The sequence below is a fragment of the Eleutherodactylus coqui genome, chromosome 11, assembly GCF_035609145.1.
Source record: "Eleutherodactylus coqui strain aEleCoq1 chromosome 11, aEleCoq1.hap1, whole genome shotgun sequence".
Taxonomy (NCBI): Eukaryota; Metazoa; Chordata; class Amphibia; order Anura; family Eleutherodactylidae; genus Eleutherodactylus; species Eleutherodactylus coqui.
In genome coordinates, this window is record NC_089847.1 from 7,851,836 (window position 1) to 7,874,533 (window position 22,698).

The 22,698-nt window shown below is 50.8% G+C and overlaps 1 protein-coding gene across 1 annotated transcript in view; it reads left to right on the forward strand.

Moving 5' to 3' along the window:
- LOC136582669 (pleckstrin homology domain-containing family G member 4B-like) overlaps positions 1–22,698 on the forward strand; it is an 82,823-nt gene that overhangs the window by 51,959 nt on the left and 8,166 nt on the right. The window contains exons 9-16 of the mRNA XM_066583848.1: positions 1,911–2,027; positions 2,182–2,280; positions 2,966–3,114; positions 5,418–5,556; positions 5,737–5,859; positions 5,941–6,132; positions 19,495–20,387; positions 22,312–22,561. Coding sequence (XP_066439945.1) covers positions 1,911–2,027; positions 2,182–2,280; positions 2,966–3,114; positions 5,418–5,556; positions 5,737–5,859; positions 5,941–6,132; positions 19,495–20,387; positions 22,312–22,561 — 1,962 coding nt within the window. The remainder of the gene's footprint in view (positions 1–1,910; positions 2,028–2,181; positions 2,281–2,965; positions 3,115–5,417; positions 5,557–5,736; positions 5,860–5,940; positions 6,133–19,494; positions 20,388–22,311; positions 22,562–22,698) is intronic.

A 22,698-nucleotide genomic window follows, 5' to 3' on the forward strand; every position in this document is an offset into this window, starting at 1 on the left:
TGTATATTGATGGATGTGATGTATATTGATGGATGTGGTGTATATTGATGGATGTGATGTATATTGATGGATGCGGTGTATATTGATGGATGCGGTGTATATTGATGGATGCGATGTATATTGGTGGATGCGATGTATATTGGTGGATGCGGTGTATATTGGTGGATGCGGTGTATATTGATGGATGCGGTGTATATTGATGGATGCGGTGTATATTGATGGATGCGGTGTATATTGATGGATGTGGTGTATATTGATGGATGTGGTGTATATTGATGGATGTGGTGTATATTGATGGATGTGGTGTATATTGATGGATGTGGTGTATATTGGTGGATGTGGTGTATATTGATGGATGCGGTGTATATCGATGGATGCGGTGTATATCGATGGTGGATGTGATGTATATTGGTGGATGTGGTGTATATTGGTGGATGTGGTGTATATTGATGGATGTGGTGTATATTGATGGATGTGGTGTATATTGATGGATGTGGTGTATAGTGATGGATGTGGTGTATATTGATGGATGTGGTGTATATTGATGGATGCGGTGTATATCGATGGATGCGGTGTATATCGATGGTGGATGTGATGTATATTGGTGGATGTGGTGTATATTGGTGGATGTGGTGTATATTGATGGATGTGGTGTATATTGATGGATGTGGTGTATATTGATGGATGTGGTGTATATTGATGGATGTGGTGTATATTGATGGATGTGATGTATATTGATGGATGTGGTGTATATTGGTGGATGTGATGTATATTGGTGGATGTGGTGTATATTGATGGATGTGGTGTATATTGATGGATGTGGTGTATATTGGTGGATGTGATGTATATTGATGGATGTGGCGTATATTGATGGATGTGGTGTATATTGATGGATGTGATGTATATTGATGGATGTGGTGTATATTGGTGGATGTGGTGTATATTGGTGGATGTGGTGTATATTGGTGGATGTGGTGTATATTGATGGATGTGGTGTATATTGGTGGATGTGGTGTATATTGATGGATGTGGTGTATATTGATGGATGTGGTGTATATTGATGGATGTGATGTATATTGATGGATGTGGTGTATATTGATGGATGTGGTGTATATTGATGGATGTGGTGTATATTGATGGATGTGGTGTATATTGATGGATGTGGTGTATATTGATGGATGTGGTGTATATTGATGGATGTGATGTATATTGATGGATGCTGCGATACTTTGCTTTGTGCACTTGCGAAGGACAATAAAAAACTATCGTTTAAATAAAGTCATTTAAAGGGATCAGGCTTTGGGTTTGAATTCCTCATGTTTAAAATTTGTGCTTGCTGTCAGTGAATGGAAGCAGTATTGTCTGTAACCACATGTAGTTCTAACACACATTTTAAAAAGGTTTGTTACCTCTGCTGTAGATTCCTCATATTCTCCACTCTTACATGTCGCCTCTTGAGATGTTGATTCCTGTCTTAAGTGTCAAAGATGGTCTAAACTTGCCCCGGGTTCTCCCATGGCGTCGACATTTGAGCATAGTAACCTTCATGTGTTCTGTGTTGTGTTTGTGGCGCAGCTGAGGATTTGCTACAATTTGTATCCAGAGCAGACAATCCTGGATTCCCAATTCACTGAAACCCATCAGGACAGACAGAGATATGGCCGCTCGTATATTTATATATAGGCTGGATCCGGTTGCAACAGAGCCTCAGCTGTGAGAAGTGTAAGGTCTGTACAGGTTTTCAGCTACCGGATGCAAACAGTAATGGGTTCCATTCACTGACAGCAAGCAGATATAGTAGAAATGCTAAGAAATTAAAACACAAAGTATATTAGAATGTTGCAGGTGCTTCGCCTTTAGTGAAATGCATTTATGGCGCCACTTCTTATGTATCTGTATGTTCTCCGCAGTTTGATGTTCTCACGTCGGTGAAGTCTTTGCACAAACACGTAGAGACGGCGCAGCTCCCGCCCGCGTTTAATGGAACATTCCCGTACTGTCACCAGAACTGGCTGACATTCCGCACGGTGAGTAACGGCTCTGGACTTCGCCAACTTCCACTGAAGTCACGGGTGTCACTTACACACGGGGAGAACACGCTGATATCATGTGACGACGGACGAGCGGCTCGGGGAGAGGCCGCCGCAATATTCTCTTCTTTTTTTTTTTTTTTCTCTGCAGAAGTTGGAAAACTTGCAAGACAGCTGCCATGATGCCAGCATCTTCCTACACAATGCCATCCAGAGCGTGCAGGGCAGCGCCTTACCCGCCAAAGCCGAGGTGAGGAGCCCACAGGACACGGAGGTTGGGTGATTGCAACGATGCGGCCAGCCATATGTGTAATAAATGACCGATATCACTCTAGTCCGTCCGCCAGAGACTTGAACCTGTGACGCTGCGACTGCTCAGACAACGCACTGCTGTACTTCTGTACTGCAGTGTATTATTGCTTATCATAGTGATCACCCAGACGCTACTGACTGGCGTCCGCTTGCCATGGCAACCTGTCAGGCCTCCGCGATCACATGACGGAGGGCCGATGACATTACAGAGGGAGAGCCCTTCCTCTGAACTTTTTACATGTTACAGTCAACATTGTAATGGGTTAAAAGTGGGGATCGGTGAAAATGCCGATCCCCGCTGTGGCAGTGGGAGGCTGGCTATTGATCACAGCCGGTGCCCACTGCTTCTGGGCCCGCACCATCCGTAGGACGTAAGTTTACACCTGTACGCAGAAACCCCTTCCCACCCAACTCGTGCATTCATACCCCGGGGGCGGGAAGGGGTTAAAGCGACAGGACTACAATGTATCAGGACTTGTGCTAGTTCCCAGAGAGGTGGTCGCCGTCTTGTGGTGTTCTTGTTTCTTCGGCGCCGCTCGTCTCTGATGCCAAATTTATCCCAACACATGACCTGGGGAAGCCGAGCGCCCCCCGTGTAATGTGATGTGCCTTCTCTCTGGCAGGAGGCCAGTCGGCAGCTGACGCGCTTCGGACACTTGATGAAAGCTGTGCTAGAAGACACAAGACTAGTGACGCTGCAGACAGAAGGGGGCGCTGTGCTGGCCAGACTGAGGAAGGAGGAGTCCTGTGTCACCCTCACAGAGGATTACAGGTAACGTTCCGGATTCTGCAGCAGTTTTGGAACAATGTATGGGACCCGAATCTCAATGCCTCCCGATCTCACCGCCGGACCGCTGATTTATGAGCAACCAAGTTATATAAAGCTCAAACTTTCCTACAGGGGGGTCTCGCATCAATAACTGGTCTCTCTAATGGTAAAGTCCCACATAGCGCTCCCTGCAGGTCTGGGATGCGTCCGCAGTGCGGCAGAGAGCTCTGATTGGCTGCGGCTCTCTGTTTGAGTCCCTAATGACTGTATACGTTTAATGGCACCTTGCAGTTTGCGTCAAACCACACAGACATTAACTAGCCCCCCGTCCAGCGCGGCGTCCAGACCCTCGTCCCGCGCAGTGAACACTTCATGGGACTGTACCTTATATAACTCTCATTGTATAAGAAATAGCTGAAATGTTGTAGTAGAATTCGTGTGCGGTGGCCATAATTTTCAAGATCTCTGCTTGCTGTCAGTGAATAGGAAGAATCCTGTTTACATACAGAGGCTGAAGCTACTGTGGAACTAATACTCATCACAGCTGATGGTTTGTTACAGTTGTATCCAGCCTAGACAATACAACTAAACCCCCTGGACTCCAGACTGATGCACGTTACCTGCGCTAATACATTGTAGCAAACGATCAGGACAGGAGAGAGATCTGTGCTGCTGATGTGTTTAGCTCACAGATTGTCCACACTGGATTCAATGTAACAAACCGTCAGCTGTGAGAAGTGTTAGTATTAGTATGGATATAACCATATTCCTGTTCACTGACAACAAGCAGAGATCTTGGAAACAGTGAGAGATTGAAATGCCAACTGACAGAAAGTAGCAGAACAATTCAGAATCGGAAGGTGAAGCTTTGTTTGCATGAATCTGGACGACTCCTTTACAATTGTGCCTGGGAGTGAAGGAGTTAAGTTGACAATTGGCGCGGCCGCGGCCCCTGATAATGGAGGTGCTGGAGGAAGCCGGGGGTTATCTACCAGTAAGGTCCTGGCCCGGGCGGCAGTTTTTCCAGCCACTTTGGATCGCTGCGCCGCGTCTGGAATTCAATTGAAGCTGCTGGAATTGTGAAATGTTTTCCCGATCGTCAGTCGTCATCTGGCAGCGAAGCGTCGGGCGGTCGGCAGCGCTGCTGCTGCATCCTGCAGGGGGTCGTGGGGGAAAGAGGGTCATGGTCTGTTCTCACCCCCGTGTGGCCGACATACAGGCACGTCCTGTAGTCTCATCGGTCGCTGAAGGCCCAGCAAACGTCTGAGGCGACTCCTAAGATCCTTCTTCATTCATAGCAGAGGCTCTGTTGTTTTATAGTATACATGACAGCTGCTGCAGAACCTCTTTTGAAAGAGTACTACATGTCAATTGATCAGCATGGGAGCAGAGGCTTCTTCCAAAAGTGATCTGGGACTGATGGCTTCTGCAGGAAGAGATGAGCGGCGCCTGTGTATAATACTATTACAGATGTGACCATGGAAGCGCTTCATCAGTGTTTATTATAGGCATTGAACGCCCCTTTATTGTCCCCCCATCTAGTGGCGGTGGAAGCAGAACCGCAGCAATTGGTTGTGGTGTAGATTCTACCAGGTAATGAACTCGTCCTGCAGGAATATCGGCCCCTGCGGACAGGAAGCTTCTTATAGCTGCCGCAGATTAGATGGCGCTGCTGACATGTTCTGACCGGCTGACAGGAAGGGGTCAGCGATTCATGCTGCTTGTGCCAAATTCTGACCTCCCATCAGCAACAGAAATCTGGGTCCATCTGACCAGGAGATGTTTTTCCGCTGCTCAGTGATACAAGTTTTGCGCTCTTTTGCCCGCTGGAGTCTTTCTGTTTCTCTTACACACAATGGCGCTGCAACCGGTCGCCTGCTGTTATACCATCCGTGCGGAGGAACGGCGAGTTGTGCGTTCGGACACGTTAGTTGGAGCTCCAGCGTTGTATTCAGCTGACTGTGCAGCCTGTTGGTCAGAACGATTCCTGACATCCTCCTCCGACCCCTTCCAGTGATGAGTTGTTTCTGTCCTCGGCGTTCCCTTTCACTGGATGTTTTACCTTGGTCACGCCATTCTCTGTATACTCTCCACACCGCACTCCGGGGTTACCGGAGAATTACCATACAGGGCAGCGCCAATCATGAGGGGGCCGGGGCTCTGATAAAGGGGTCACTCAGTATATGTATGTAGACACACTTTCTTTTAAGGTTTATTACACATCTTATAAGACGGCGATCGTCTGAAGCCCCCGTACTCCTCGCTGAGCGCAGTTCTGAGTTGTGACCTCTAGGTGTCTCTTCCAGGGCGGCGGTGGAGGTGGCGGCGGAGCTGTATAACCGGGTGGATGAAGGCGTGCACAGCCTGGTGAGGATGTCCAACCAGCGCATCCAGGAGATGGAACTGGTCGTCAGCTTTGAAGCCTTTGAAGAGCGGTTCCAGGAGGTGAGGATGTGGTTGGCCTCGGGGTGGGAGGTCCTTTAATCCGGCACCAGTGTGATAGGACCCGATGTCCCGCTCTACGTGCCGCTGTTACATTGCTTGATCATCCGATGCCAGATTAAGGGAATTCCACCGTTCGTGGATTGACTTGACCCTTGTTCGGTCTCGTCTTCTTCCCCTCAGGTCAGCGGGTGGATAGAGAACGTCGGCGAGCGGTTACTTGAGGAGTGCAGCGTCCTGGAAGATTCTCTGGAGCTCCTCCTTCAGACGCAGAGACACTTCGGTGAATTCGATGGTGTGGCATGTGTAAGTGGCGGTGGCCGGCGACTCCCCTCCGCCATATGAGTTGTCGGCTCCGGCCTTTGACATGTGTTTGCTGTTCGCTAGGAGTACTGCAGACGGGGTCAGGAGCTGCTGCAGACGATGGAGCGCTGGCAGCACCTCTCCTCGCCCGACGTGCAGAAGTACTTGCTGCGGCTACAGAGGTGCAAGGAGAAGTTGGTGGAGTTCTCAAGGAGACTCGAGGAGTCCAGAAGCCGGCTGGAGAAGACCATCAGACTCTATCAGTTCTTTGATAAGGTCAGTGACTAAGTCCAGATGTGGGGATAGCCGTTACATGCGAGTTACTACCTCTGCTTGCTGCTACCTGCAGTGTCTTTAACAAGTACTCGGCTGTAATCAGCAACAGTGGCTTAACCCCTTAGTGACGCCGCCTATTTTGGACCTAAGGATGCGCCAATTTTCATCTGCACTTTTCAAAAGCCACAACTTTATTTTTCCGTCGACACGGCCGCACGAGGGCTCGTTTCTGTGTGGCGAGATGTCGTTTTTACAGGCACCATTTTTTGGGTACATATAATGGGTTCTATAACTTTTTTATGTAAAGCAAAAAGGGTAAATTTAATGAAAAATTATTTTTTTCATCGTTTTTATGTTCCTGCGATGTTAGGAACACACTGATAATACACTGCAGTACCTCTGTGCTGCAGTGCATTATTGCTTCTCGTAGTGATCACAGGCTATGGCAGCATTGTCTGGCATCTGATTGCCATGGCATCTCATTGGCCCTCTGCGATTACATGGTGAAGTGTCGATGACATCACAATGGGAGGCTCCTCCCTCTGTGAACCCCCTAAATGCCACGTGATCTCACTGATCCCCACTATTGCAGCGTGAGGCCGGCTGTCCGATACAGCCGCTCGCACTGCAGATGGCACAGGCTCAGCTTCTAACCCACGCCATCCATAGGGCGTAAATGTATATCCATTCTTGGTAACTGCTCCCCAGCCAGCATGTGCATTTACACCCTGGGCAGGAAGAGGTTCATTTCATTGTCTATTGGCGTTTAAGGGAGTTTCATATCTGCCTCCTGTCTCATTAGACTTCAGCCATCCCTCATGCTTTGCACTGCAGCTTTGCTTAACGGCCTTGACTGCTTTTTGCAAAGGTGCTGCATTTTCCTTTGAGGTCTACGTTTCTGCTTGTCGTTCTCCCGCTGGCCGCTGAGGCTGTTTCTAAGGATAAGCGGCGTTTCTGTATAAGCGGCTCCAGATGTTGCGGTCGGTTCGGTCTTGTGACTCCTGGCGCTCGCGGCTTCTTTTTCCAGCGCCGTCTTACTGATGTTCTCCTGGCGTTCCCGTGTAGAATCCTCCCGCCGCCGCACTGATTTGTTAATCACTTGAAGTGATTATGTCTGAACCAAACATCTGAGATTCCAACTCCCACCGGAGCCGACAACTCCAGGACTATGCTCATCATCCCTCTGCTGGCCACAGCTGGAACTGCAGGCTGGCTGGTGCGACAGACGCCGAGCGTCACCGGCTGCTTTGTATCCTGCAATTTCATGCAAGCTTTTGTCACGTTGCGGCCGCGGCTCCAGATCCTCCGGCTCCTCGTAGTTGTCTTCATGTTGACTTTTGCTGCAGTGGTGGGTACTTTTCTTTCTCGTTGAGGGGAAGGGGGATTTTTGAAGTGATTTGCACCAGTGTTGTGGCATAGGAAAGTCGCCAGTCATGGGGGGCATACACTATAATTTGGGGGGTTCTCAACAATTTTATGAAATATAGAGAAACCGTTTTTGTAGATTTTATTTCCCGTCTTCAGTTCGCCCAGAAGACGTCCTCGTATTCCAGCGTGTTGTATGTAAATCCCCGCCGTCCGAGCCTTCCGGATCATCGGCTCGCTGCTCTCGTCATGATAGTGACATCGGCGCCAGCAGTACTGAAATCCCGGAACGCTCCACTCCCTTCACTTGTATAGCCGGATGTTGTGGCTGTCGGACATGGAGCATGGGCAGCAAGCGCTGACGTCACACACCAGAGAGATGGCGGACAACCAGGATTGGGTGCGGATAGATAGAGCAGGAACTCGGAAGACCTTTGGCTCCGCCCAGATGACTCCAAAGTGCAATTTACTCACAGCAAATGCTAAAATAAGGCTGGATTCTCACATGCCGGATTCCCGGTGGAAATCTCACGGTTTGGCCGCAGCGAAAAAACGCGAGAATTCCGCAGGGAGAAGCGCTGCTTCAAAACCCGCGGCACTTGGCTGCAGGTTTTGAAGCGGCCTGGCCGCTCGCTCTTCTGCTGCGGCTGGCGCTCCCATAGAGGAGAGCGCGGCTACAGCAGAAGAAGAAAAAAAATAAACCTGCTGCGGCCGGCGAATCTGCAGCGCCGGCTTTGCCGTGGAGGATTTGCCGTACCGTGTGGACAAGATTTCTGAGAAATCTCGTCCACATGGCTGGCTAATCCTAAGATTAGCGGCCGCAGGCGGACTTGCAGCGGACGGAATTTCCACGGCAAATCCGCCCGGTGTGAACCCAGCCTTAAAGTACGTTTTTGTGCTACACGCCAGCGATTTTGACAAAAACAAGTCTAAAGCAGTTAGGAAGTTCTAAAGCGGCGTGCCCGGGGTTATAGCGAAAAAACTCAATGGGCGCCATTGAACTTGTCTGCCAGTCCGGTGTAGAGAGGGATCAGAGGGGACCGCCCACTTGACAGCACGGTGAGACGATCTAAGGAGAGTCAGTACAGGGAAAGAAAGGGGAGTATGAGTGAAAAAAGGCTGCAGAGCATTACGGCCCGCCCTGCTGATGATGTCCCGTTGGCTATTCTTTTTAACCCCTTTCCCTGCCCGGGCTCAAATGTACCCCCTGGGTGGGAAGTTGGCGTGAATGGGCATACCAGTTATGGCCTATAGATGGTGCACCATCTGCAGTGGGAGCTGGCCGTGACTCACAGCTGGCCTTCCGCTGCAACAGCGGGGATCAGTGAAAACACCAATCCCTGCCGTTATCTCCTTACATGGCACAATTAATGTCCACAGAGTGAGGGCGCTGCCTCTATGATGTCTTCGCTCTCCGCCATGTAAGTGCGTGGGGCCGGTGAGTTGCTACAGCAACTGGGATGTCAGATACTTGGTATCCGGGTCTGCCATGGCCTGTGATCGCTATGATTATGTATTTGCCAGAGTGATTATAACATCGCAGGTTCAAGTCCCCAAAAATAGTTTAAAAAAAAAAACTTTTTGCATACTATCCCCTCTTTATTTAAAAAAAAAAAAAGAAGCAAAACCTGTTTGGCATCTCTGCATCTGCAACCAACCTGTACAATAACTTCAGCTCCTCTTTTACATCCTGCACAGCAAACAAAAAACTAAAAGGCAGCCAATGGTTTTATTTTATTCTGCCTCCCCCACAAAAAAAACTCATTAAAAGTGATTTAAAAAAGCCATATGTACCCCAAAATGGTACCATAACAACTCCAGCCTTCTACACAACCCCCCCCCCCCCCCCCCCCCGCAGCCTCCGCAGGGCTCCGTCCATGGGAAAATAAAGTTATGCGGCTTTGAATGCAGCGATGCAAAAAAATTACAAAAAAAAAATTGTTGTATTATGCAAAAGTGGAAAAACCTAAAAACATGTACTTTTAGTCTTATCGTAATCGTACCGACCCGCAGAGAAAACATTTGTCATGTCATTGTGCTGCATGATTAACGCTATATAGAAAAAAGTGGCAGAATTGATGTTTTTTTTCTTCCAAAAAGTTCTACAAAACACTATATGTACCCAAAAACACCAATGAAAGCTGCCGCTCGCCACACAAGGAACAGGCCGTCATATGAAAAATAAAACGTGAGATAAAAGTCCCCCCAAATCATTGCACCCATATGGCCAAAGTAGGTCACTAAGGGGTTAAGGAAACTGAAAGAACATGGATCTCACTGCCCTTCTGTCATGCTGCTCCTCTGAATGTTCAGCTGGAGGGTCCCTATAAAGGCGTTGTGAACGGGGGATGGGGGGTCTCCTGATTGGGACCCCTTTGTTATCCAGAGGCGATTGCTGCTGGAAGAACAGATCCCCCCGGAGGACAAAGCCGCCAAACGGTGTACCGCTGCAGATCTCGATCACTGTATGGTGATATGTTCGCGTTAATCCGGCACCTCCAGGGTCCTAGAAGAATCGTCCCACGCCGTGACTTGTCCTCCAAGTACCCAGATGCCAATCTGTTTGATAGAAACAAGTCCGATCCATGGAGGTCGCAGGGGCAACGGACAGGATCTGCTGCCAACGTCTAGAAACATTAGGGGTCTTGTGGGGTCCGGCCTCAACGGGTCACATGAAGGGGACCAGCATCATATTAGGCAGGTGGATTTAAAGGGGTTTTCTGGGCAAAAACTATAGCTGACCAGTCCTCACTAGGGTCAACCGCGGAAGTGGCATAGCAGTCTCAGCGCCCATTGATCTCAATGGCAGTGAAGCCAACTAGGCCGCTTCCAGGGCCGTCTACATGTCTGGCCCGCTGCACTGACAGCCATGCTGGGCGATCAGATGATCATCGGGGTCCCATGCGGCGGTTCTCCAGCGATGAACTATTAATGATCTATCCTGAGTCAAAGGTCATCAGTAGTTTTTGCCCAGAAAACCCCTTTAACATTCTGGCTGCTGCGGTTGGGTATATTCAGCTGGGAGCTGCACTGATACATTGTAACAAACTACCATCGGGAGAGGATGTGCGCTGCTAATCTATTCATCGCAGAGGATTGTTTAGTCTGGATACAACTGTAGCAAACCCCCAGCTGTGAGACGTTTTGGGTTGGGATTAGCCCTTATATGTAAAAATGTTCCCCTCTGGTAGAGGTTTTTATCCAGTGGGTTTCCTTCCTCTATAAATCCCCCTGGCGGCTCCTGCGGTACAAGATGGGGGGCGCTCTGTCCCCTATATTAGCACTGGCCGTTAAGCCACTAGCTATTATGCTTCGGGAGAGCCCCTTATATAAGGGCATTATTGTATGGGATCGGGGGGGCTGAGTGGCTCTATATGGGGATGACCGTATCAAACCCGCTAATACCCCTCCCTGCGCCGTGGACTTCCCAACAGATTTGGTGGCTTTCTGGGGTTCCATATTAAGTGGACATAATCTGCCTTGTTGCATCTCCCACCGGAGAGTCCAGATCTCTAATCCCGCTGGAAGCCCCCTGGATCTAGATGTACAGGGGGTGGACCAAAATATGGAAACACCCTTAAAATGGGTCTCTACATGTCTAATTGAAATATGATTTATAATCCCATGTAAGTGGAGGTAATATGGCACAGGTGCTGCCGGAGCTACAAGGTTCCATTGGTCAGGGCCACTCAGCTGCTGTTACCTCCCAAAGCCCCCCAGAGCAGGGCAAGAGGTGAAGTAAACACAAATGTGGCGAGAAAGCTCTCAGCCACGCAGGGGGCGAAAGCGTGGCTCAGTCCTAACCATTCTAATCCTGTGTATTTCGTGTGGTGGTTCCATATTATTGTCCACCCCCTAATAGATTTATTCAAATCCAAATGTAACATTTGGCGCTCCCTATCGCTCAGTCTCAGAAACGTAATTAGAATGCTAGTATATGACCTGAATGTCTATATACCCTGCAGCCGGCTCGGCGTTGGTCCGTGTCGTTTCTAATGGGTAGAATGCCTCCTCTACATACATTGGCTTCATAAACCTGAAGTCAGCTAGCAAATTCACGGATGTTGTGGCGTAACCGCGGGACGCTCGTGTGGGAACGATATGGTATATATATATATGACCTGTATACGCTTCACAACTACAGGTAACTACGAGTCACCCTGTACCCCTTCCTACAAACCCAGCTCCCATCTTCTAGACCTCGTATATCACATTAACCCCTCATTGGCATTCTGCGCTCCTTAAACATTCCCCAAACGCCCCCTGCTGGATTACAATGGAGGACGCCGGCAGAAGACGCTCCAAGAGTTATTAGAACTTCCTTTGTTCTCCGGCAGCGAACAATAAGACGATACAACTATATACCGTATATCGGCGTTATCTCACCCCAGCGAGGTCACTGAGGACGGGCGGAGCATCGGCAGCACGTTGTATCAGATACTCCTGTAGTTACTCCTGGCACACCATCTGGGACTGCCCAGTTACTCAAGCTCAGGGGTCCCCTGGGAGTTCCTACGGGCCCGGAGATTTGTCTACCTGGGATACTTGATGAGGTCATCAGAAGGGGGACGTATTATTCCTCACCAGGAAAGTGCGACGGATTCACATGTGCCATATAATAGTATATAGGGGATGGGAGTGTCCTGATGAGTTTGATAGTTTGGGGGGTCTGTGGAGTACCCCCACTCACGCTTGCTCTCCTCCGGGGCGGTCCTCACTGATGGGTGTGTCCTGGAGGTGGGACCTGGCGTCTCCCGACATTACTGTCCTACTTACTAGGAAAGTTACTATTGGAGGCTTGACCTCCGTCTTACTACTTTGGCGCCCCGATCTGCCATGTTCCGCGGGCCGCGGCGCTTCTAGATTTTTGTATGTTGTTTAACCTTCAATAAAACGAGTTTTTAAAAAAAACAAAAACAACCTTTCATTGACAGCAAGCAGAGGTTTTGAAAATGGTGAAGGATTGAAGCATTAAGAATAATAGGAACTTGCAGAGCGTTCCATGTGGCGATTGTTCTTCGCCCTCCAGAGCGGATGGCCTCATTTACACTGCATATCTCACACATATAATCCGCGGTACGTCGCGGTGCGTCAGATACGCCGATTGTCGCTCTTCCTCTCACAGTATAATAAACAACGAGCGCAGCGCGTTCCGCTTTACTGCGTATTAGACGCGATGGAGCCCTATTCTCTATGGGTGCGTACAAAACACTGGACATACGCCATTAGATTACGTATTTGCGACATTTATACGTAACGTCGCTAAGCAGCACAGCGGGATTTAAAAAAGAAAATGAACCCGTGAAGCGCGTGCGTGAAATGCGCCGGCACAAATCGCTGCCATACGTGGTGATACGCGAGGTCGCACCGCGGTAAAAGCGTTATATATGCAGCATTTCACCACGCGCTCGTGTGCGCCGCCCTGGATGACGTTGCTGTTGGCTTCTGACCTGCAGGTAATCCGACCGGTATTACAATCCAGCGCGGCGTTATGGCGTCCGATAACGGATGCAATCTGCACGAGGAAGAGGCATTTTCCTGGCACTTCAGTCTGGGGGGTTTTCTGCGCTCTCTAGAAGTCGGCCCCCCTCTCCCCGCACACTTCAGTCTGGGCCCCTCCCTCCCCTCGCTTTATACGGGGGTCTAGGGGCTGCCCATCTGCCTCACATTTGCTTGTGAATAGCTGGGCACCAGTCACTCGCTTCTCCTGCGGATCATGAGAAGGGGCTGCGAGGAGTACAGCGCAGAATCGGCACCGACAGGTGGGCTCTACCGACATGCAGGTAAGAGAGACCCCTTGTTGTCTGTCCTCTTTGTGGAGTACAGCGGCTGCCCGGGGGCTCCGATCAGGGAGCAGGTGACAAAGAAGCTGAAACAATGGACTGATGGTTTTGGTGGGTGTCCTGGGACTGTAGGGGGTGACTGTAGGGTTGCTTGGACTCTGGTGGGCATCCTGGCATTGTGACATCGTAGGGGTGACTGTAGGGTTTCTTGGACTCTGGTGGGCATCCTGGCATTGGGATATTGTAGGGGTGACTGTAGGGTTTCTTGGACTCTGGTGGGCATCCTGGCATTGGGATATTGTAGGGGTGACTGTAGGGGTTTCTTGGACTCTGGTGGGCATCCTGGCACTGGGGTATTGTTGGGGTAATGTAGGGTTGCTTGGACTCTGGTGGGCATTGATGGTGCGGAGATCTGTGTCCCCTCTTCAGCTGGGGGTTTTGTTGCAGCGTGTACGGTACCCCTGGGTCGGCGCCAGGCTCTGACTATCGCGTCTCTCACGTTGTGCGACGGGTGCGAGTTTTATATTTAGCATTCAGTGTTAATTGTCTAGAAGTGTCATCGCCGGCGTTACGAACATTTCGCTTTAAGTTGACGGTTGCCGAGTTACGACAGCTGTGAGCGTTCATAGAGTTAATGAGAAAACCAGTGTGAAGTCTTCTATACAAGGGGTGGGGGGGAATGGAAACAGGCTGCTAACTGAAAAGACCCCCATAGAGTCGGGGAGGGGCTCCACTTGTCCTTTATATACAGACTTCAGTCCAGGTAGTCAGGGGTTAAACTGCATCTGCAGAACCGCCGGGGCTAGGGGGAAAATGAGGTTTCTTTACGGGTGTGACGTTTTTACTATGATAAGAGACAGCAGCCATTGTACGTCCCCTCGCAGGGTGCGATGCTCTGCAGGCCTGGGGCACAATCATGGGCGATGTCAGATTTATCATCTATGGTCCTAATGGGTAAAAAGATCCCAACCGGCCGCAGGGAAGTAGTGACAGCCGGGAGACGCTGAGAAAGCGGAATGGTGGAGGAGGACGTAAACCGCGCGGATATCTGCCAATCAGTGGTACGGTATTTTCATTACTGCCTGTAATCGCGGTCGTCATCCGTGTGCGTTGTTAGCTATTTGTGCACATTGTTCTATATATGTCACACACATTGGTGAAGGCTGCTTGTGCAGGCAGCGGCGGCGTCTTGGTCTACGCAGCGGCGGCGTCTTGGTCTACGCAGCGGCGGCGTCTTGGTCTACGCAGCGGCGGCGTCTTGGTCTACGCAGCGGCGGCGTCTTGGTCTACGCAGCGGCGGCGTCTTGGTCTACGCAGCGGCGGCGTCTTGGTCCACGTAGCGCCGGCGTCTTGGTCCACGTAGCGCCAGCCTCCTGGTCTACGTAGCGCCAGCGTCTTGGTCTACGTAGCGCCAACGTCTTGGGCTTCGTAGCGCCAGCGCCTTGGGCTTCGTAGCGCCAGCGCCTTGGGCTTCGTAGCGCCAACGCCTTGGGCTTCGTAGCTCCAGCGTCTTGGGCTTCGTAGCGCCAACGCCTTGGGCTTCGTAGCGGCAGGGTCTTGGGCTTCGTAGCGCCAGCGCCTTGGGCTTCGTAGCACCAACGCCTTGGGCTTCGTAGCGCCAGCGCCTTGGTCTTCGTAGCGCCAGCGCCTTGGGCTTCGTAGCGCCAGCGCCTTGGGCTTCGTAGCTCCAGTGTTTTGGGCTTCGTAGTGGCAGCCTCCTGGGCTACGTAGCGCCAGCGTCTTTCCTCACACGATACTTGTTTTGTCCACTCATCAAGATAACTGTTAACGACCTTCTATTCTGCTCGTCTCGTCCCGTCATCCTCTTCTATCTTCGCCGCTCTCTTCTGGCGCTCGTTTAGGACTCTCCTCCTTTATTTGCCTGTTTTTCATGTAACCATAATGAATTAGACTCCGGCTGTCAGTTTCCTCATCTCTCGCTAAAACTCCAGGGCTCTTAATTGGCGTCCGGGTTAATCAGGAACTTTCACCTGTCGCTATAAATCTCTTCTATCCCTGACTGACAGCTACGTCCATCATTGGGCTGCCAGCTCTGATGAGTGCTGGACGCTGACTGACAGCTACGTCCATCATTGGGCTGCCAGCTCTGATGAGTGCTGGACGCTGACTGACAGCTATGTCCATCATTGGGCTGCCGGCTCTGATTAGCGCTGGACTCTGACTGACAGCTACGTCCATCATTTGGGCTGCCGGCTCTGATGAGCGCTGGACTCTGACTGGCAGCTCCGTCCATCATTGGGCTGCCGGCTCTGATGAGCGCTGGACTCTGACTGGCAGCTACGTCCATCATTGGGCTGCCAACTCTGACTGGCAGTTCCGTCCATCATTGGGCTGCCGGCTCTGATGAGCGCTGGACTCTGACTGGCAGCTCCGTCCATCATTGGGCTGCCGGCTCTGATGAGCGCTGGACGCTGCGGGTTCCGGCGGATCTGTCAGTCACTGCTCGGCTCTGTAATTCCAGCGTGCCGAGTAGCTGTGATGTGTCTGTCATCCTTCACATTCCGGTAGACGGGATTACACGCGGGGTCAGGGCCGCTGTGGGGAATCGGATTATTGGGTCTGTGGAGCGTCTTCTTCATCTGGTCTTAGGTGTAAAGCGATAGCAGATCCCACTTGGCCCGATCCTTGGATCTCCATGTGACGGCACATTTCTGATATAAGCCGGATATTATCATCCATTAGCTTGCAGCTTGCGTCCAGATGCCGTTTCCTTCTATCGACGCTCGGAACGTGAACTCGGTTGACACGTTCATCTCTTCATGCATCCTGCAGAACATTTAATTATTGCAGCAAGCAAGGAAGTTGGCGCTGCCCGATCCATGCAAATAGCATCTTGTCTTATGGCTTCATTTACCAGGATGATCCTACGTGGCGGCGCCGGGTGGTGACAGGTGCCCGTCCAGACGTGGAATGGAGGCATAGAGAAAGCTTCTGCAATCTCGAATCCACATTTCTATTTTTCATTATTTTTTTTAGCTCTGCTTGCTGTCAGTAAATAGAAACCAGAGACTGATCAGCCTGGCAGTTATCGGCAGATTGCTACCACCGTCTCTTCTGTAATAACAGCCGATACTTCTCACAGCTGGTGTTTTGCTACAATTGTATCCAGTGCAGACAATCAATCCGCTGGGATGTAAACGCTTCGGCAGCGCTCATCTCTCCTGGCCTGACCGTCTGTTACATATCACCTGTGTTGATACATTGTATCAGTCTGCAGTCCAGAGAGCATTGCCTGGACCCAATATAATTGGGGGTAAACAAGAATATCTCTATTCACTGACTGCAAGCAGAGTAATCTTGAAGATGGCGAAGTGATAGAACATTTATCTTAAGACTGCTGTTTTACAGGCCAGTCATAGACGGGGGGAGACTGATGAGATGCGCCAAATATAATAGACCTACAACGATTTTATTACATTTGGCGCATCTTTCTGAAATCGACGCTGTAGATTTGCGCTGGCATTTACATCAACTTCTGGCATAATTTATAGTGAAATTGGCGCGGCGGCGGCCCCTCTCCACCTAGCCCAACCCACTTCCTGCAAAAACAGCAGAAAAGTTGCACATTTTTGCGGAACTTGTGCAAAAAATTGTGACTTCAACACCAGAATTCCTAAACCTTTGCCCATAGTATATAGGAGGGGTGCAGAACTAATGACTTCACAGGAGTGACGGCAGCGGGTTTGACAGGAAAATTGGCGCGAAAGAACACGCTGGTGAACGCAATATCAGACGGAGTTTCTCGCCCGTGTGTAGGTAGCCTAAGACAGAGGGATCAGAGTTTGTGCTTTTGTGCTATTGTGGATCTCGCCGGACCTACTTATATAACCGCAGCTGGGTTGGAAGCTGATTGTGTTTTCGGGCCCCTTGGCATCAGCCGTGCGGCGCCTGCAGAAGACCCCTTTATCTGGGGGCACTGGTGACAACTACCTGCGCAGCTAAAGGGAAAACAGAATGAGTTTACTTTCCAAAAGCCCTTCCCTAACAAGACCCCAACGCTTGGCATCCCGCGCTCCCCTCCTCGGGGTTCGGAGGAGACGCCGTGTCCCTTTCTGAACCTCTGTTGCTAATTCCTTTCAGCTGAATTAAAATTCCAGCCACGCCTGATTCCTCCATCGCCAATCATCGCCCATTGAGCTGGAGCACAAAGAGCGCCATGAAATAGTGCGCAGCCAGGGTGCAAGTTAACTCCGTCACACCTGGATCGTGGGTGGCAGCCGACTCCGACTTGCTAGGGGTGGCACAACTATGCTGCGACAGGTGGATGAAGCGTCCCCTCGCTCTTGGTTCTGTTGACCGGTCTCCGTACACCTGTGGGGTACAATGCCAGCTTCCATATTAGCAGCTGCACAGGGCTGAGCCCCGCAGTCCCTGCGGACTCGATGTCCTGACAAGTCATTGTGTTGTGACATTGTGCCTACTGAAGCAGCGCATCAATGTCTGACCTCAGCGAGCAACAGCTGCTGCAAGCAGAAAACTTCAAGACTTGCATATATTAAAGAGGGGCTTTGCCCTCCGCTAGCTGCTCCCGAGTGGGGGGGACCGGACATCTGTCCTCCCAGCAGATGTGACTGGTGGATGGGGGTCTCGGCTACCAGATAGAAGCCTTTCATAGTCTGTGAGATTCTCCGCTCTGCGGGAAGGTGAAGATGAAATATGAAGTGATCGCCGGGTATTCCGGGAGTGAGGGGGCCGGAGGGGCCGGATTTGTCCTCTCAGTGGAAGCCTGTTAGCACAGACAATGTGTATTGTGTGCGGAGCTGATGTCATACGTGCGCACGGGCGGCGATGGTCTCTCCGTGGTGCAATCACTACTGGGGGGTGAGGGATCCTCTACCCTCTTACAAGGACTCTTCTTTATTAATGACTGTGACGTACCGGTCACATGACCGCGGGCGCCTTATTTAAGGGGGATTCCTGCTTTCATATACATGAATCCTGTGATCTAATTGAGGCCTATGATGTGTCAATGCTGACGCTGCATAATACAGCAGTAATTAGCAGCCGCCATCACGTGATGTCACATCTTACCGTGATGTCACATCTTGCCGTGACGTCATCGATGAGAAAGCGAACTAGGACAACGGCAGAAAATTACTAAGTATAGTAAAATTGTAGATAACCCAATAAAGATTGGACCGCCCCTTTAAGACTGCAGCCGTCTTCTCTTTCGGAACTAGTCACATGGCTAACGTATATGTGACTGATGCCCTAACCTATAGGACGGCTTGTTGATGGCGCTCTGTAGATTCGCTCTTCCTTCGTTCTCCGTGGACCGGCCGTTCCAGAACAAGCAGTGAATCTTTTGTCTGCAGAGCATAGTAGCTCCTCTATTGTGGCGGGCACCTCCTTCATCCTGGCACAGCTTCGCCCTCCATGAATTTCAGGAGCCCGCTGTCAGGTGACCACATTCCTGGGACTATTTGTGAGACTCTGCAGGAGTCGGGGGTCCGGTTTCCCACAGGATGAGAACCCCTTTTGTTCTCATTGAGGCGGCATTGTGAATACTTAGTAGGTGCTGCCCCCACATATCAGATGGTTGGCACCACGATGTCTCCACGAGCAGAATAGACACCAATCTGGAGGTTTCAAACACTACTCAGAATTGTAGATGGGATTGGCAGCTCTTGGCACAACACGTGATGGTTTGATAGAAGAGCTGACGCTCTAGGAGAGGCTTGTGCCCCGTAGTTGTGTGTACAGGAATATATCCACTGCTGTGGGGAGTTCAGAGGTGGAAGCGCTCCTCATTGAGCAGATTAGGAATTGGAAAACATCAAAGCTTCGTATATTTGCATTTAAATGCCCGTCCTATAATTGGCACAATAGCGACTCGGGGCTGTGGCCGGGTCCCGCGGTGCTCTGGGGAATAGCACCATCTAATAGCCTGGGATGAAAACAACCATCAAACGTTGCCGCTCCGTGCCGGCCGAGCTGGAGCCAAGTAGCTGCTGGTTCCTCTATAGTGGGACACATCTCTACTGGGTCTGGTCTTCTTCACCTCCAGTCTCTGCTTTCAGCAATGACCATTGGCCTCTCGCCGCTCCAGGGCTAGAGGTTTATTTGCATCTGCCTCACTTTGTCCACGGTAGTTGGGATTGATGCGATCGGCCGCTTCCAATGACCTGATCTGATGTTGGCCATTTATACAGTTCCTACTGTTTTTCCTCACTTTCTGTATTTGCTTCTTCAGGCTTACGAATGGGCTTTGGATGGGATGCGACATCTTGCTGCCATCAGCCTGGACGACTGTAACTCCCCTGAGCTCTGCCTTGGTGCCCTCGAGAGTCTTGAGAAATACAAGATGCAGCATCCGGTGATCGGAGAGAAGAAGTTTGAGGAGATGAGGGAGCTGGTCTATGAGCTGAAGACCAAGACGGGGGTCAAGCATTGGAAGTTCGCCTGGTCGAAGTATCAGGAGGCCAGGCAGGTTTTTGAGAAGAAACTTGAAGCTGCACTGAGGACAAAAAGCAGCGTGTCAGGAGAACAAAACTCCCCGCGATCAAGACCCTCTGAGGTTGGAGACCAGAAAGTGACTTCGGATAGGAACATGAGTGTGTCTTATATCCAAAATAAGCCGCCTACTTCCCCCGTCTCTGGCAGGCAGAGGAGACTCGGGAGAGTTTTGTGTCACCAACCAGAAATGGACCTGACTCCCTTCAGATCCAGTCCACCTGGCTCCAGCGCCAGTTCTGTTGCATCATCCTCGGCGTACAGAGTGCGTAAACTGTCCCTCCAACATTCTCACAGTGAGGACCTTTACCTCGAACTGCCTCACCAGGTGCCTTCAGGGTCTTCGACCCCAACCCCATCCCGCCCCATAGGAAGAAGGCTGCTAAGAAAGGCTCAGAGTTTTGACCTTCCTGGGACTGATGGAAGCAGCCATGGTTGTCAGCGGAGACTCAGCGAGCCGGCGAGGAGAGGGAACATCGGTGTGTTCATCAAAGGACTGGAAGTGAGCAGCACAGAACTAGCGGAGCGCCCCTGCAGCCCCAGACTAACGCTCGCCACCGACTGGTCAGCGGAACGAGTGCTAAGCGATAGGAGGAGTAGTGTTTCCTCAACAGACGGCAGATGTCGCAGCAGGTAGGGGGCATCATAAGAAAGGGCAGTGAGATGGAATTATTGGTGGAAATCTACGGCCTTGTAATATATGAGGGTCGCGACAAAACTAATGCTGCTTATCTTATTATGTTGGCACGTAAGCGGATGTTGGTGGGTTGGCAATAATCTGAACCCTCCTGCAAATATCCGTTAAATTTATTAGCGCTGCGACGGATGGCAGCAGAGGGGCGGTCTGGCAAAAAGGCATGTGACATGAAAGTGCGTATAAATCAAATGTTTGTAATGGAATTCCATCATGCGGAAACCATTTTACCCATTGACATCCAACGATGCTTGCTGAGCGTTTAGAGACCAAACTGTGGATGTTTGCGCTGGGTGGAGCGCTTCAAAAGTGACGACAGCGACGTGAAAGACAACCCACGTTCCGGCTGGCCATGCACAGCTGTCGCCACAAAACGAAGAGCGCCCCCATCAGCTCATCCGCGCATTACAACCAGGAGAACCGTGTAAGGAACTGAATATCAGCTTCAGTGCATCGACAGCGATGACGCGCGGATGAGCTGAACGAGACGCTCTTCGCTTCACGGTGCGACCGCTGTGCATGGCCACTTGGAGTGTGGCTTGTCTTTCACGTCACTTTTGAAACGCCCAGCCCCTCGCTATGCCAGCGTCCACTGTTTGGTCTCCGTAAACGTTCATCAAGCGTCGATGAATGTCAGTGGGTGTAATTGTTTCCCTATCACAGCTCGGCTTTCATATCATTGTCGGACCACAACAGACTTTACCAGATATGTCAGCACGGTTCACACTTTATGGCCGTCCCGCCAACATTGGCTTCTGACTTCATGTGCCAACATGATGAGAGAGGCGTTATTTTCGGAGCGCCCCTTGTATATTTGGGGTGGTAGTAAATGTTTACATGTTCTATGACTGGTTCGCCAGGGTCTGTGCCATCTGTCTCCCTGGGCATAGTGTCTACTGATGAGGCTTTAGAGTGGTGGTCTCCAACCTATGGCTCTGCTGCAGACGTATGACTACCAGCTTGCTAGGTGTTGTATTACAACAGTTGGAGGACCACCGGTTGGAGACCACTGTCTGTGTGTTAACAGCCATGACCCTATTAAAGATAAGGAGGGACCCCGAACTAGCAATCTGTGGGGGCTGCAGCAGTCAGACCTCTACTGAATGAAGGTCCATTTAGAGGGGATGAATGTCAGGCAAACGATGCTGTCACACGGGAGCTAGTATCACTGGTTCACTCACAGAGCGGCCAGCAGGGGGTCGGGGAGGCTGCAAGAGATTTCTCTCCTCGTTCTTCCCCGCCACATAGCGGGCGTTCACTACTGAACAGCCGCTATTTACACTGAGTGATCATCGTTCAGCGCATTATCCATTGTTTATTCTGCAAAAGAGTCAGATTATTTTTTGCCCCTCTCCAGCACCAGGCACCCCCCCAATTCCGCAACACCAGGCACATCCCCCTTCCCCATAGCATTAGGCACAACTCCCCTCCCAAGGCGCTGTGTCAAAAGTTGCCTGTGTTTGCGTGCTACTGTCAACCTTTGCTTGCGCTCACTTCATGTGCTGAATGAACATGCGCTTTCTCCGCCATTATTCGCAGGGTCACCTGACATCAGATGCCATCCAGATACTTAAGCACGTGTATTCAGCTCAGCGGCGGACGCCATGTGGTGTCAGGTGAATTGGCGAGTAGTGGCCGAAAAGGCGCATTCTCATGCACATGAAGTGAGCGCAAATGAAGGTGGACGCTATTAGGCTAGTGCAGGCACCCTGTGACAGAATGCCTGCCCAGGAGAGACAATGTACTATGCCTGTCCATCCAAACCAAGGGAGTGTCTAGTGCCGGTGCGTGTAGCCTGCGGCGCTTCATACGGGGGCTACACGTGTATCTCCGCTCTGTAATTGTATTTCTCTTCTGCGGCAGTAAACTTCGGCACATCATTGATGAGATGGTCACCACAGAGAGAGAATATGTCCGATCCCTCTGGTACATCAGCGAGAACTACTTTCCTGAGATGGATCGCAGCGACCTCCCGCAGGACCTTCGGGGGAAGAGAGGAATCATTTTTGGGAACCTGGAGACGCTGAGGGATTTCCACAGCCAGTACTTCCTGAAGGAGTTGGAGAGCTGCTGCAATCATCCCCTGCGAGTCAGCCACTGCTTCCTGCGGCATGTAAGTGGCGCCCTGACAGGTCGCTGTCTTAGCTGTTGTCCATTTTCTGTACAAAACACGGGACTTACGTCCACACCACCTTTCCTGAACCCGGACGTTGGGTACTTGTAGTGGTGGCCCTTCAGTGAGCTCCCTAG